This window comes from Humulus lupulus, chromosome 2, assembly GCF_963169125.1.
Source record: "Humulus lupulus chromosome 2, drHumLupu1.1, whole genome shotgun sequence".
In the NCBI taxonomy this organism is placed as follows: domain Eukaryota; kingdom Viridiplantae; phylum Streptophyta; class Magnoliopsida; order Rosales; family Cannabaceae; genus Humulus; species Humulus lupulus.
In genome coordinates, this window is record NC_084794.1 from 8206365 (window position 1) to 8219934 (window position 13570).

General features: G+C 37.7%; 1 protein-coding gene and 1 non-coding gene across 2 annotated transcripts; both read right to left on the reverse strand.

The window, feature by feature from the left end:
* Positions 1-4349: 4349 nt before the first annotated feature.
* LOC133820596 (small nucleolar RNA R71) lies at positions 4350-4456 on the reverse strand. Its single transcript, XR_009887002.1, has one exon. It is a non-coding gene; the product is annotated as a small nucleolar RNA R71 (small nucleolar RNA).
* A 6637-nt stretch (positions 4457-11093) lies between these two features.
* On the reverse strand, positions 11094-13311 carry LOC133817149 (uncharacterized). Its single transcript, XM_062249564.1, has 6 exons — positions 12919-13311; positions 12752-12831; positions 12496-12650; positions 12345-12394; positions 12138-12212; positions 11094-12053 (listed from the first exon to the last, which is right to left on the reverse strand). The coding sequence occupies exons 1-6, from the start codon at positions 13161-13163 to the stop codon at positions 11360-11362; spliced, it is 1299 nt and encodes a 432-aa protein (XP_062105548.1). The 5' UTR covers positions 13164-13311; the 3' UTR covers positions 11094-11359.
* Positions 13312-13570: the final 259 nt, after the last annotated feature.

A 13570-nucleotide genomic window follows, 5' to 3' on the forward strand; every position in this document is an offset into this window, starting at 1 on the left:
ATACAGGATTCTCTGAATTGTGTATAGCAGCGTTGTTATCACAGTATAAGATAGCTGGTTGCGGATGAGGAATACCAAGATCTTGGAGAAGAGCAAGTAACCATAGTATTTCACAAGTGGTGTTAGCCATTGCTCTATATTCTGCTTCGGCAGAGGAACGAGATACAGTATTTTGTTTCTTGGATTTCCATGAAACCAGGGATCGGCCCAAAAAAATGCAAAAGCCAGTAATGGATCGTCTTGTGTCCGGGCAAGTGCCCCAATCAGCGTCAGAAAAGACTTTGAGCTGTAAATCTGAAGGAGACATGTTAGTTTCAGCATAAGCAGTGAGTTGAGTTTGTGATTTGGAAGGGAAAAACAAGCCTTGGCCTGGAGTGCCTTTGAGATATTGTAGAACTCTTTGAGCAGCTTGCATATGAGGTTGACGTGGCTCACTAAGATATTGACTTAACCTATTGACATCATAAGAAATGTCAGGTCGAGTTATGGTTAAGAAAATTAACTTACCAATGAGACTTCTATAAGAAGTAGGATCAGTTAGAACATCTCCGTTTGTGGCACTAAGCTTTACATTTGGTTCCATCGGTGTTGAGGAAGCTTTAGCACCTAGATATCCTGTATCACTTAAAACTTGGAGAGTAAAAGGACGTTGTGAAATAGAAATACCATTTGTAGAGTGACCAATCTCTAGACCAAGAAAAAAACGTAAAAGACCGAGATCCTTAAGTTGAAAGCTAGAGTTTAACTTAGCTTTAAAAGTAGCTGCATCTAGGTCATTGTTACTAGCAATGACAATGTCGTCAACATATATTAAAACAGCTAAAAAATTAGTAGAAGTTGTTCTTATGAATAGAGAATGGTCAGATGGAGATTGTTTGAAGCCATCATTGATAAGAGTTTTACTTAGTTTAGCATACCATTGGCGTGAAGCTTGCTTCAAACCATACAAGCTTTTATTTAATTTACAAACAACATTGGAGGGAAACTCCCCCTTAGGTGTGAAACCTTGAAGAAGTTTCATATAAACTTCTTCATTTAAATCACCATGCAAAAAAGCATTATTGATATCCATTTGGTGTAATTTCCAGTTTTTAATGGCAGCTAGAGCAAGTAAAAGTTTTAAGGTGTTAAACTTCGCTACAGGAGCAAAAGTTTCAAGGTAATTGATTCCTTGTTGTTATGTATAACCCTTTGCTACTAGACGTGCCTTGTACCTGTCTATATCACCATTGGATTTGTATTTTATTTTATACACCCATTTATTGCCAATAGCATGTTGGCCTTGGGGAAGAGGGACTATGGTCCATGTGTTATTAGCTATGAGAGCATCAATCTCAGCAGTCATTGCTGATTGCCATTTGGGATCTTTTGATACTTCAGTAAAAGAAGTAGGCTCAATAATGGAATGTGCAGCTAGAATAGCATTACGAAAATGTGGCTTAAATTTATCATAAGAGAGGAAATTAGATAGAGGATGGGCAGTAGAAGACTCACAAATATAGTCCTTCAACTAGGCTGGTCGATGAATAGAATGACCAGATTTAGTGGAATGATTAGTAGAAACATGGGGCTGTGAACACTCTGTAGGAGTTTGCTGTTGCTGAGAATTACGGTTCAGATTTGGAACCGGTTGTATTTCCTTGATTAAATCGGTTGTTTAGTTCGACCCACATAGCAGCGGCAGAGTTCAAGAACATAATACTACTCTTGATATCTGGGGAGACCGAATGAATGATCCAAGACATGATCATTTGATTGCAGCGTTGCCAGGAATTGAAATGGGGATCATTGGGGGAAGGCTGGGGAAGAGATCCATTGAGGAAATCAGATTTATTCTTTGCTCCAATCGATATCATGAAGTTCCGACGCCATTGTTGAAAGTTCTTGTCTGTTAATGGAGGTGAGGCAAGAATGAGTCCCGGATGATCACCATTACCCAAGAAATACGGATTGTTGGCATCTTCAAGGGGAGAATGATCAAGATTGTCCAGAGGAGTGAATCGATTTGAAGCTGAGTTGTGTCCGCCATTGGTGTTGGAGTTCGGAGCTTCAAGTATTTGGGATTGATGTTGAGCATCTTCAATTGGTGCTTGAGGACCATTTCTGAGGCTAGCAGAAGTGTTGTTTCGAGTGCGAGCCATGAGGATGAGGTGTATTCTCTGATACCATAACAGGAAAAAGAAAAGACTTTGTTTTTATTGAATGAAAAACTTTGTTACAATCTGAACATTAGCTCTGTTTATATATAGGTACAGAGGATAAAAAGAGCTGTAACTAACAGCTAACTAAAACCAAAACTAACTAACAACTTTTGCCTAATGTAATACAGAAGTTGTGAAATTTCCCAAGAGTATACATCCATACCTCCCAGAAGAAATCAAAGAGAAAATATTATTGAGATTGCCTCATGAGTCTGTCATAACATTCAACTTGGTGTGCAATGGTACAACTTCATTAAAAGTGGCTATTTTGTTTGTAAGCACCTTCATCATCACAATGACCACATTCGAGTTCATAACTCAAAAAAACTCAATGCAATTCTATATCCAAGCATATTTTTAAAAGGGTTCCATTGTAATGGTGTCGTTTGTTTCTCATCATTGTCTTCCATAATCCAACACTGAGACAATGCAAGATTTTGGACATACCACTTCTACCCAAGTTTTTGTTTATCACACATGGATTTGGCTACGACCAAATAGCAAACCTTTACAAGTATGTTAGGATCTTTCAATCTAAAGATAAAGCTAGTCGAAGATGTAGAGCTCTGATTTGTACTCTGAGTAGTAGTAGCAGTAGTTGGACAGAGATCAATGTCAATACTAAACTATATAATGATGTGTCAATGCCACCATATAAAGATATATGTGTGCCAGTACTTGATCATGGAGGTGTGTACCTCAAAACTTTTTATTATTGGTTCACTAGAGCAGAGAAAATCAAAGGAATTGCTTCATTTGATATGTGCAGTGAGAAATTTGATATGATATCACTGCCATTTGAGACTCAAGATGAAAAGTATCATCCACGCACACTCTCGGAGTGGAAAGAAGAATTTGTTGTGTTGTTTATTGTAAACGAGTTTTAGATTCGTTTATTTGTGTGTTTTTAGGTAGAGTTTTAGGTGTTTATGCTTGTTTTGTTCTATTTTACGCTTGTTTCAGTGTGTTTTCAGGTGTCGAAGGACTTGGGGGGTTTTGGTATGGAAACTAGGAGGAAATCCCGACAAAAAGACGAAAAAATGGCAAAACGAGCATTTCAGAGAAAAAGCTACAACCGCAAGAATGCCATCCTGCGACCGTAGGGTATGATTAGAAATGTGAAAAACACATTTTTAATGAAGGGTGTTTTGGTCATTTCATGTTTACGAGAAGCGCTAATCAGGTTTAAATCACGATTTTGGAGAGTAAGAATAATAAAAATTGTATTGATGATATAATAGAGTGGACAAATGATGAAATTAAATACCTAGATTTTTCATCCATTTAATTATTTGTTTCTTTTAATTTTCAATTGTCAATTTAGTTATTTTGTTCTTTTCCTTTTTATTTTTGAAATCCAATTTTTAGTAACCAAATAGAACTAAGAAATTAATTCATTGATAATTAATATGCATTACTCGTGAGAACGATACTCTATTGATCACTTTATTACTTGTCTATGATTATGTGCACTTGCGTAGAACATGATTTCCGAAACAAGTTTTTGGCATCGTTGCCGGGGACCGAAATATTATCAATATCAAAATAGTTAATTTTCTTTCTAATTTGGTTTGGTTTTTGATCAATTTTCTAACTTGGTTTAGTACTTCTTGCTATCTCTATTTCATGTAGTATTGTTTTACGCAGAAGAAGAGGGGTTGACAATTTAGTGCCTCTTAATCTTGAGATAGAGAAGGTGCCATTATGGGTGAAAACACACTTAATAGTGGTGGAAATGTTATACCACCGAATCAAAATGCAGCAGCTGAGAACCAAAATGCATGCACACTCAGAGATTATGTGCTCCCTATAGTCACAGGAGTACAAACGTGCATTAAACAGCCGGCTATCATTGTCAATAATTTTGAAATCAAGCCAGCTATTCTTCAAATGGTTCAGTCCACAGTTCAGTTTGGTGGACTCCCCACAGAAGATCATAATATGCACTTAGCTAGTTTTCTGGAGCTACGTGCCACTTTCAAATACAATGGGTTGAGTGACGACGTCATTCGACTGAGGTTATTCCTATTCTCGCTGTGAGATAGAGAAAATAGCTGGTTGAACTCCCTTCAATCCAATTCTATCAATACATGGGAAGAGCTAGCTCAGAAATTCCTTGAAAAGTTCTTTCCCCCAGCAAAAGCTACAAAACTAAGGGGTGAGATCAATAATTTCTATTAGAATGGCGGAGAATCATTGTATGATGCGTGGAAAAATTTCAAGGAACTGCTGAGAAAATGTCCTCATCATGGTATAGAAAATTGGATGTTGGTCCACAACTTTTACAATGGACTGTATTGCACTACTCACACCATTATAGATGTTGCAGCAGGGGGTGCTTTTATGAGTAAGAGCGCTAATTATGCGTATGTACTGTTGAAGGAAATGGCCATGAACAACTATCAATGGCCTACTGAACGGAAAAATACTAAGAAAGTGGCTGGGGTACATGAATTAGATGCCATCACCGCATTGACTGCTCAGGTTTGCTTCATTGACCAAGCAATTGCAACAGACCATTCTCTCAGCCAATGCTATTTAGAGGTAAACATAATTTGAACTTTGTGGGGGGACCGGACTCTTATGATCAGTGTCAAGCAGTTGTAACAGATTCTCAAAGCAGTATTCTCATGGTGCAAGCTCAAGTTCAAGCCATTGGGAACTTTCAGAGGCCCTACAATAACCCCTACTCCAACTCATTTAATCATAGGTGGAGAAATCATCCTAATTTTTTCTGGAGAAATAATCAAGGCCAACAACAACAGTTTCAACCACAGTATCAACACCCTATGTCTCAAGCTTCACCACAAGCATCAACCTCTAAGCAACCTAGGCCACCAGCTCCTACAGAACAGCCTAGTGAACTGCAAGCAGCGTTATTGACTCTCACTGACACCCAAACTCAGTTTATGACAGAGACTAAATCATCTATTCGGAATCTAGAAATGCAAGTGGGTCAATCGGCAAATTTGTTACAAAGCAGACCTCAAGGAAATTTTCCAAGTAATACTGAGGTGAATCCTAAGGAGCAGTGCAATGCGATCTCCTTGAGGGGCGGTAAGGAGTTGGAAGAGTCAGTTGAGAAGTCTACTAGTCTTCCACCGAAAATGGATTCTCCAATGCAATATGTAAATTTTGTGTCAAATTTAGCACAAAAAATGAGTTAATGATATGTTTAGCCCAATATTTGCAATTGTGCTTCAATGCACAAGATGCAAATTAACACAAAAATTAATTTTTTTATTATTCAAATTATGTACTCCAAAAAATTTGTCATTAAAAAAATAAATAAAAAATAATATATCGTTGATCATTAATTGTCAACCACTCAATTATAATAATTAGTGGCAATATGTTAAATACAAAATGAGCATTTATTGATGTGCCAAATTTGACCCGTGTTATATTTTTTGCCAAATTTGGCACAACTTTTAGCATGTGCCAAATTTGGCACACTTTTAGGAACACCATTGGATTTATAATTTTTGTAAGACGTGCTAAATATAACATTGCATCATCTTTTTGACTCTCCATTAGAGATGCTCTTACAAGTGTGCCAAGATTTTACTTTCCAAAGATAGTTCTTATATGATATGTAGAGTTCAGATTTGCACTCTGAGTATAAGTGGTAGTTGCACTTGGAGAGAGATTGATACTGAAATAATGAATAATTGTAATAATTGGAGTGAGAGGTCAGTGAAATCTGTTCCCGTTTGCGTTAGATTACCGGGTCTTGGGCTGCAATACTGGGTACTAAGTGTTTGAGTGCCCTAGTGAGTACCATAGGGAATCCTATATTAGTAGATAAAGTTACAAAAGATCGATCCATGATACAATTTGCTAGGGTGTTTGTGGAGGTTGAAATAATAGAGGAGGTTCCTAAATCCATTCAATTTTTATATGAGAGAGGACAGCTGATGGAACAATTACTGGAGTTTGAATGGCTGCCAACTCAATGTAAAAGATGCAGGGTATATGGTCATACTGAGACTTTGTGTAACAGGAAACAAGGTGAGGTCTGGAGAAAGAAAGTTAGAAATGCTGATGAAGGGTCTAAGCAAAAACCCACTGATCTGAACTCCTTAGCTGAGACTACAGAGTTAGCTAGTGAGGTTATTGCAGATGATAAAAGGAAGGCAGATGCTAAAGAGAGATCTGAGTCCCATACTATATCAGAACGTCCTGGCAAAGTTAATGGAATAGACTCAAAAGTTTCAAAGCAAACTAAAGATAAGGTAAGCAGTGAATCAAGAGAGGGGCTTCATTCTGATTGGATCACTCCTAAACGGGTGGGGGGTGTCAAGAGTTTGGCTCCAAATACTCAGAATAAATTGAAGAACTCTTATAGTGCCTTACAAGATAAGATAATGGAGGTCACAAACTTGGGACTATCTACAACATATATGTTTAATGGAGAATCACGAAATTCTTAGCTGGAATGCCTGGGGCATTAATAAAAGGGAGAAGCAGAAGTCCTTGAGTACTTTTTGCTATATGAATAAAATTGGTTTAGGAGCGTTTTTAGAAACCAAGTTGCGAGGTAAAAAAATTGAGGAGATGATGACTACTCATTTCAGTGGCTGGAATTATTACACAGGGGCAGCTACTGAAGGAAGAATTCTTCTGATTTGGCAAGGTCACAATGTTTCTGTTGAGGTTTTGAAAGAAAGTGATCAATTAATTCATGTCTATGTTCAGGAAGTGGGGTCAAATAAAAAGTTTTGTGTGACTTTTGTTTATGGAAGGAACTCGATTGAGGAGAGATTACAACTTTGGCTTGATCTTGCTGGTCTGTCTTTTCCAGCCAATCCTTGGCTTGTGGCTGGAGACTTTAATGCTGTTTTTTTATTTTAATGATCGACTTGGTGGCCGTGATGTTACTGCTCTGGAAATGGTGGATGCTCAAAGATGGAGAGCTCTAGGGTTGGTTGATGAGATGCGCACTAGTGGTTCACATTACACTTGGACAAATAAGCATGCTAATGAGGCAATAATCTATTCTAAATTGGATCGAATATTTAAAAATGAAGCCTGGTTGGACTTATTCCCTCAAGCTGAAGCCTATGTAAATTGGGAAATGATTTCTGACCATTGTTTTTTCATCATTAAAACTGGAGCAGCCCTGAATGTTGGTATTAAACCGTTTAGATTTTTTAATATGTGGGCTAACCATGAAGACTTTAGAGAGATAGTGTTGCAGAACTAGAGTAAACCAATTAAGGTTCATGGCTTAGAGAGAATAATAAGGAAATTGATGAGACTCAAGCATGTCCTTCGCAAGTTTAACAGATGGACTATGGGTGATGTTGTGCATAACTATACAGTGGCTAAGGAGAGCTACCAAGCTGCCCAAAATCAACTCCAACAGGATCCTCATTCAGCTGTTCTTCAAAGAGAGGAAAGATTAGCTTGAGAGAATTTCTCTAGCCAATCTAGATTCTATGATAGCTACCTTCGACAGAAAAGTAAAATTAACTAGCTTCGATATGGTGATGATAATACGACCTACTTTCATGCTTGTTTAAAACAGAGGAGGGCTACAAATCGTATTACTTCTTTTATTAATGAGGCAGGTCAGTTAAATGAGAAGTTTGAGGATGTAGTGGCTCATTTTGTGAATCACTCTCGTAGCATTATGGGTAGTAAGAGCACAACTTCGGTTCATATTCAGAGGACTTATTTTAGTCATGGTAACATCTTGTCTTTGGATCAGCAGCTGAGTTTGATAAAACCTTTCACCAAGAAGGAAGTGGAAGCAGCTTTGTTCAGTATTAATCCAATTAAAAGCTCGGGTCCTGTTGGTTATGGATCGGGTTTTTTCAAAGCTATGTGGAAGGATGTGGGAGAAGAAATTTCTGATGCCATATTGGATTTTTTTGATAATGGTCTGCTGCCTGATGAGATTAATAGTGCAACAATTTCTCTGATTCCAAAGATAGACACCCCCACTAAGGCAGTTGAGTATAGACCCATAGCTTGTTGTAATACACTCTATAAATGTATTTCAAAAATGCTATGTGGTAGATTGACTAAGGCTCTTCCTATTCTAGTTAATCAAAATCAAGGAGCTTTTGTTAAGGACAGACTATTGGCGCATAATATTCTTATTCTTTAGGATATTATAAAAGGTTACAAGAGGAAAAACATCCCTCCTAGATGTGTGATGAAGATTGACCTTAGCAAAGCTTATGACACTATAGATTGGCAATTTTTGGAGGATATTCTCACTGCCTTCTGCTTTCCCAACAAATTTATTAGGTGGGTGATGATATGTTTGAAGGGTACCTTTTACTCTATTTTGATGAATGGTAGGATTCAAGGGAGCTTTAGAGGTAAAAAAGGTCTTAGACAAGGGGACCCTATATCTCCCTTGTTATTTGTTCTAGTCATGGAGTACTTTACTCGGCTACTCATTCAAGCTTCTCTAAGCAAGGGATTTAGATTTCATCCGAAGTGTAAGAATCTGAAATTAGTTAACCTCTGCTTTGCTGATGATCTAGTGATATTTTGTAAGGGAGTTAACAATTCGGTTCAGATTATTAAAGAGTGTTTTACTGCCTTTAGTTTGGCTTCTGGTCTATCAGCCAACTTGGATAAATCTCGGGTGTATTTTGGGGGTTTGGCTAAGGGAGAGACTAAACAGATATTGAATAGGCTCCAATTCGTAGAAGGGTCTTTTCCTCTAAAGTATCTTGGAGTTCCTCTTTGGACTACTAAATGGAGGGCTGGCGACTGTGCTGCTATTATCAAAAAGGTTCACCTGAAGCTTCACACTTGGTCTAGTCATCATCTTTCATTTGCTGGGCGGGCTCAACTTATTAATTCTGTTCTATTGGGTATTAGATCTTTCTGGATGAGTATATTCCTCCTTCCCAAGAGTGTTATTAAGGAGATAGATCATTTATGCAGAATCTTTCTCTGGGGGACTAATGACAGTAGTAGATACAGAAGTAAAATGCATCTCACTGCTTGGGAGCAAGTCTGCCTGCCTAAGAGTCTGGGCGGTATTGGGTTTAAGGAAGGGTCCAAATGGAATAAAGTGTTACTAGCTAAATTTGTTTGGGCTATATCCTCTAAACAAGACATCCTTTGGGTGAAATGGGTCGATTCCATCTATCTTAAAGGGCAGAATTTTTGGGAGTATAAGATCAAGTCGGATGTGAGCTAGTACTGGAGAAAACTTACCAATCTGAGCTCTGTTTTTTTCTTATAAAAATCTGGAGGAGACAGCTAAGAATAGTAAGGTTAATCTGAGAAAACTTTATATTCAGATGCTTAATAAGGATAGAGTGCATTATGCTAATGTGGTCTGGTGTACTATAGCTGTGCCTAAGCATAGATTTATATTGTGGCAAGCTACTCTGGGGCACCTTCTCACCCGAGACAAGCTAGCTCACTGTCAGTTGAGTATAGCTTCCTTACTTTGTCCGATTTGTGAATTGCAGCAGGAATCGCATTCCCACCTGTTTTTTGATTGTCAATTTTCTCAACAAGTTAGATCAAATGTGGTTGCTTGGCTGGGAGTGGATATATGGCCGATTAGGTATGTGGAGTGGATCTCTTGGATGTTTGGGAAACCTAAAGGCCTGAAGCAAAAATTGGCAGCTGCTGCACTGGCTGCTTCAGTTTACTTGATTTGGTGAAACCGTAATATGTGTATGTTTAGATCTTGCTCTATGACAGTAGGGAATGTAGATCATTTGATCAAGTTTTATTTGAAAGCTAGATTGGTTAGGCTTCCTAGACTGAAAGTAAAGAAAAATGACTTAGTATTTGTTGAGAAGTTTGTCCAGATGTAGCTTCTGTTTGGGTGCTCGGTTTGAGCCTGTTTTATATCTGGTTTGTTGAGTTTCAATAAATTCCTTTTTCATCAAAAAAAAATAAATAATTGTAACTAGTAAATACTTTAGCATTATTTCAAACTAATCATTTCTTGTAATTTATAATCAACATACTATAACATGAATACAAAATAGAGACAACATAACACAATCGAACTCAAGGTCCATGATTTTGAGTATTAATAGTAAAAGACAGAAAGACACACAGGCAATAAGAAAGCAAAGGAAGAGAACATGGTTGTGATGAACAGACTAGGAGTCCAACCAACGGCACCAGAGTCTCCCGACCCAGCGCCCGTTTCCGGAGATGGAGTTGGCTCAGAGGTGAGTAAATGCGCATGAGAGGGCCAAGTAGAGTCAGCCAAGCCAACAGCCACAAACATGGAAAAAGCTATACAAAACAAGGCAAATGGAACCCATTTTGGCGTTCTAGTAGTAGTAATTCTGGCCATTTCAAAATTGGGACAAAGATTATGCCTAGTCCCCAGATTATTAGCTTTATTTATAGAAAGAGTTTGGTTGAGAGACGTCATAACTTGCATGGTTAAAACTATAGAAAACTTCTTTATTTTTTATTCTTCAAATATAAATTTTCTTATCATGTCATCAAGCTTTGAATAGTTTGATTAAAATGATGCCATTGTATATTTGTTTAATGGTTTATGTTAACATAAGAAAATCTTGGTCATGAACTCGTGCATTTATACCTTATAATAATAGCATAGTAGCATAGAAGACAAAGTCCAACCGAGGCTTCTCGAACCACAGAAGCAGTAGAATATAGTTGTGGTGAGAAAATGTCAAGATTTGCTGCTGTCTTAGCTTGGTAGTTTGTAATGGTATGTAGATGTTATAATCATAGCTGACCTTTTAACAAAAAACTTAGTTAAAAATACTGGATATGATCATAATTGTGATGACTTTTTATGATTGTTTAAAACTTGTTTCTTGTAAACTCAAAACTTGAACCAGTCTGGGGTGACGTTCCTGGTTTGACTTTTAGAAACCAAATATTCTATAAACAAACAGAAACGAACTATGTTGCTCAAACAAACATAACACCAACCTCATTTCTTAATAATAATAAAAAGACCCCTGATTTTGTTACAATTCTCACTCAATAGGATTGAGTAAGTAATAATATTCATGCAAGAAAAAAGACCCCTAAAAAAGTGACACCAACATTAAGAGGAAATGTTATTTTTGAGCAAGTTATTAGTCTCATATGACTAGTGTGAACTACCTTGAATTTGTTATAAAAACTCACTCAATAGGATTGATTGAGCGGCTATTAAGAAACACCCATGACAGACTAAATTAACTGTTTTGTCGGCCCCTAACTCGAAGGGTAATGGCTCTAGATGCCATGGCTCTCAAGTTGGCTCTAGCCAAGGAAAAAGAATTAGTACTAGATTGGTTCTCTCTAGCAGAAGAAAGAGAGCTACCAGTAGTACTAGTTTGGTTTGGTCTAGCTAGAGAGCTACTAGTAGTACTAGATTGGTTTGGTCTAGTTAAGGAAATAGAACTATTTGCACTAGGCTGTTGGCTGCTTGTTCCTCTAACTGCCAAAGAAAAAGAACTAAAAGCACTAGATTGGTTAATAGTTCCCCTAACAGCCCCCAAAAACTCCTCCCTTTGTAACCTGAGAGCTAAGGCAGCATCCTCATCTTGACTTGGTATCCCTCTGCTGCTACTTCGGGAACTTCTATCTCTGGTTGAAACCCTGGTAGCCCGGTTTGAAGTGGCCCCATCTCCTGAGCTCAATGTAGGGCTCTCGTTTTGTATTTGTCTCATTCTTCTTCTCCTTGCGGTTTCTGCTCTGGTTGATGTTAATGGTGAATCTTGTGGACTTTCATTCCTCAAACTGTTATAAAAGGCCGTTTCAGGGACTCGACGCTCTGATTCTCTACTGTTCAAGGCTCCAGCTGCCTTTCTGGCTGCAACTTCTTGTGGAAAAAGAAGTTGTATAGTGTTCCAAAGAACAGTATTCACTGTGCAGGACCTTCCATTGCTGAATTCAAAACAATGGTATTAGTCTAAAAAAGAATTTGACCTCAAAATTTTGTATGTGAATGGTTTACAGAAGAGAAATTACCTTATAAGCTGTCTGCACTTGGGACACTTCTTCCCACATTTGCTTGCAGAAGATCGCAAACATTTAAGACAGAAACTACACACAAGGAAAAAAGACAACAATTTTACTAAGAAACCCAAATTAAAGATTCCTAATCCACTATGAATTTGGTCATCTAGAAATTCAAATAGCTAGAAAATGAAGCAGCTAGTTGAGTTTTCAATATACCTGTGTCCACAAGGAGTTGTAGTAGGTTCAAAGCAAATGTCCAAACAAATCTGTCAAGTTTGCAGATACATATAATGACTAGTTAGCTTTTGCATTGATCGAAAATAGAACTAAAAAAGAACAACATTACAGACAATCAAAAGTATCTTACAGCGCAAGAAAGCTCTTCCCTGAGCTTATCCATGCAAGGAAGTCCTGAGCTCGAGGCACCAACACTAGAGTTCTGTTCAACCAAAATTGCTTCTCCTGTTTTTCCCTTCTCTTCAGCCACAGAAGCTTTCGGTTCTGAATTTTCTTTATTAGTCTCTGTCAATGAACAATTTATTTAAAACACTTAAAAAACCTTGCTTTAATGCTCAACTACTGATAAAAATTTAAGAAACAAAATAGAAAAATCATTACAATACCATCTTTTTTAGTTTCTTCATCATCAAGATCAAGAGTGACAATAGGAATCGTAACAGGACTACTTTGAACCCTTCGTTTTCTGTAACATAAAACAGTAAAGTAAGAAATTTTCTCAATGGCCCATCATGAGAAAATTAAAAGTAAAAATAAAAATTTGGGTCGGCACCTTCTTGAACTACTCGCCGGAGAGGTCTTGAATTGGAGCTCAGAGCGTTTCTTGTGCTTGAAGATGCGATCAGGCGTGTCGTCAACGATGAGGCTTGCACTCAAAAGGGTTTCTTCATCCCAGCCAGCCATGGCGGCCACTGATTTGAATCTGGGACTGAAGACAGCATTGGTGGTGGTGGTGGTGGATTCGCCCGGTGCGTTCTTCGGGTTTCTTGGACTCAGTAATCTGCCTTCGCTCCCCATCTCTGGGATTCTTCTCGACGAAAGAAGAGGAGAGAAAGAACAGTGCTCCTGGTTTAAAGGCTAAATTTTAATGGCTTTGAATGAAAGGAGACGATTGGAAAGGAAAGATACGATCTTTAACGGTCGAATTTTTTTGAATTAACCAGTTGTTTCGGCAATTCTAACGGCTATAATCTGGGATCGGCACGTGCGAGTGAGAGTATTTTTTGTTAAAAAAAATAAAAAGAAGAAATAAAACGCATGTCGTTCATTCTGTGAACACTATAAAGTTATAAACTACATAAAGTTGATCGAATCAATTGATAAAGGCGGGGACCGAAAGCAAAATGAAAATGTGCTTAAATGAACGTCGTTTCTTCAAATAATGATAACTCATATTAGTCATAAAAGAAATAGTTTTATACGTT

Excerpts from the sequence above, each read along its gene's own strand:
- LOC133817149 (XM_062249564.1), bottom strand. The coding sequence starts at position 13,163 with ATGGGGAGCGAAGGCAGATTACTGAGTCCAAGAAACCCGAAGAACGCA. Across the intron at positions 12,395-12,495 it reads GGGAAGAGCTTTCTTGCGCT|ATTTGTTTGGACATTTGCTT; the intron begins GTAAGATACTTT and ends CAAACTTGACAG. Across the intron at positions 12,054-12,137 it reads AAGTGCAGACAGCTTATAAG|CAATGGAAGGTCCTGCACAG; the intron begins GTAATTTCTCTT and ends TTTTGAATTCAG.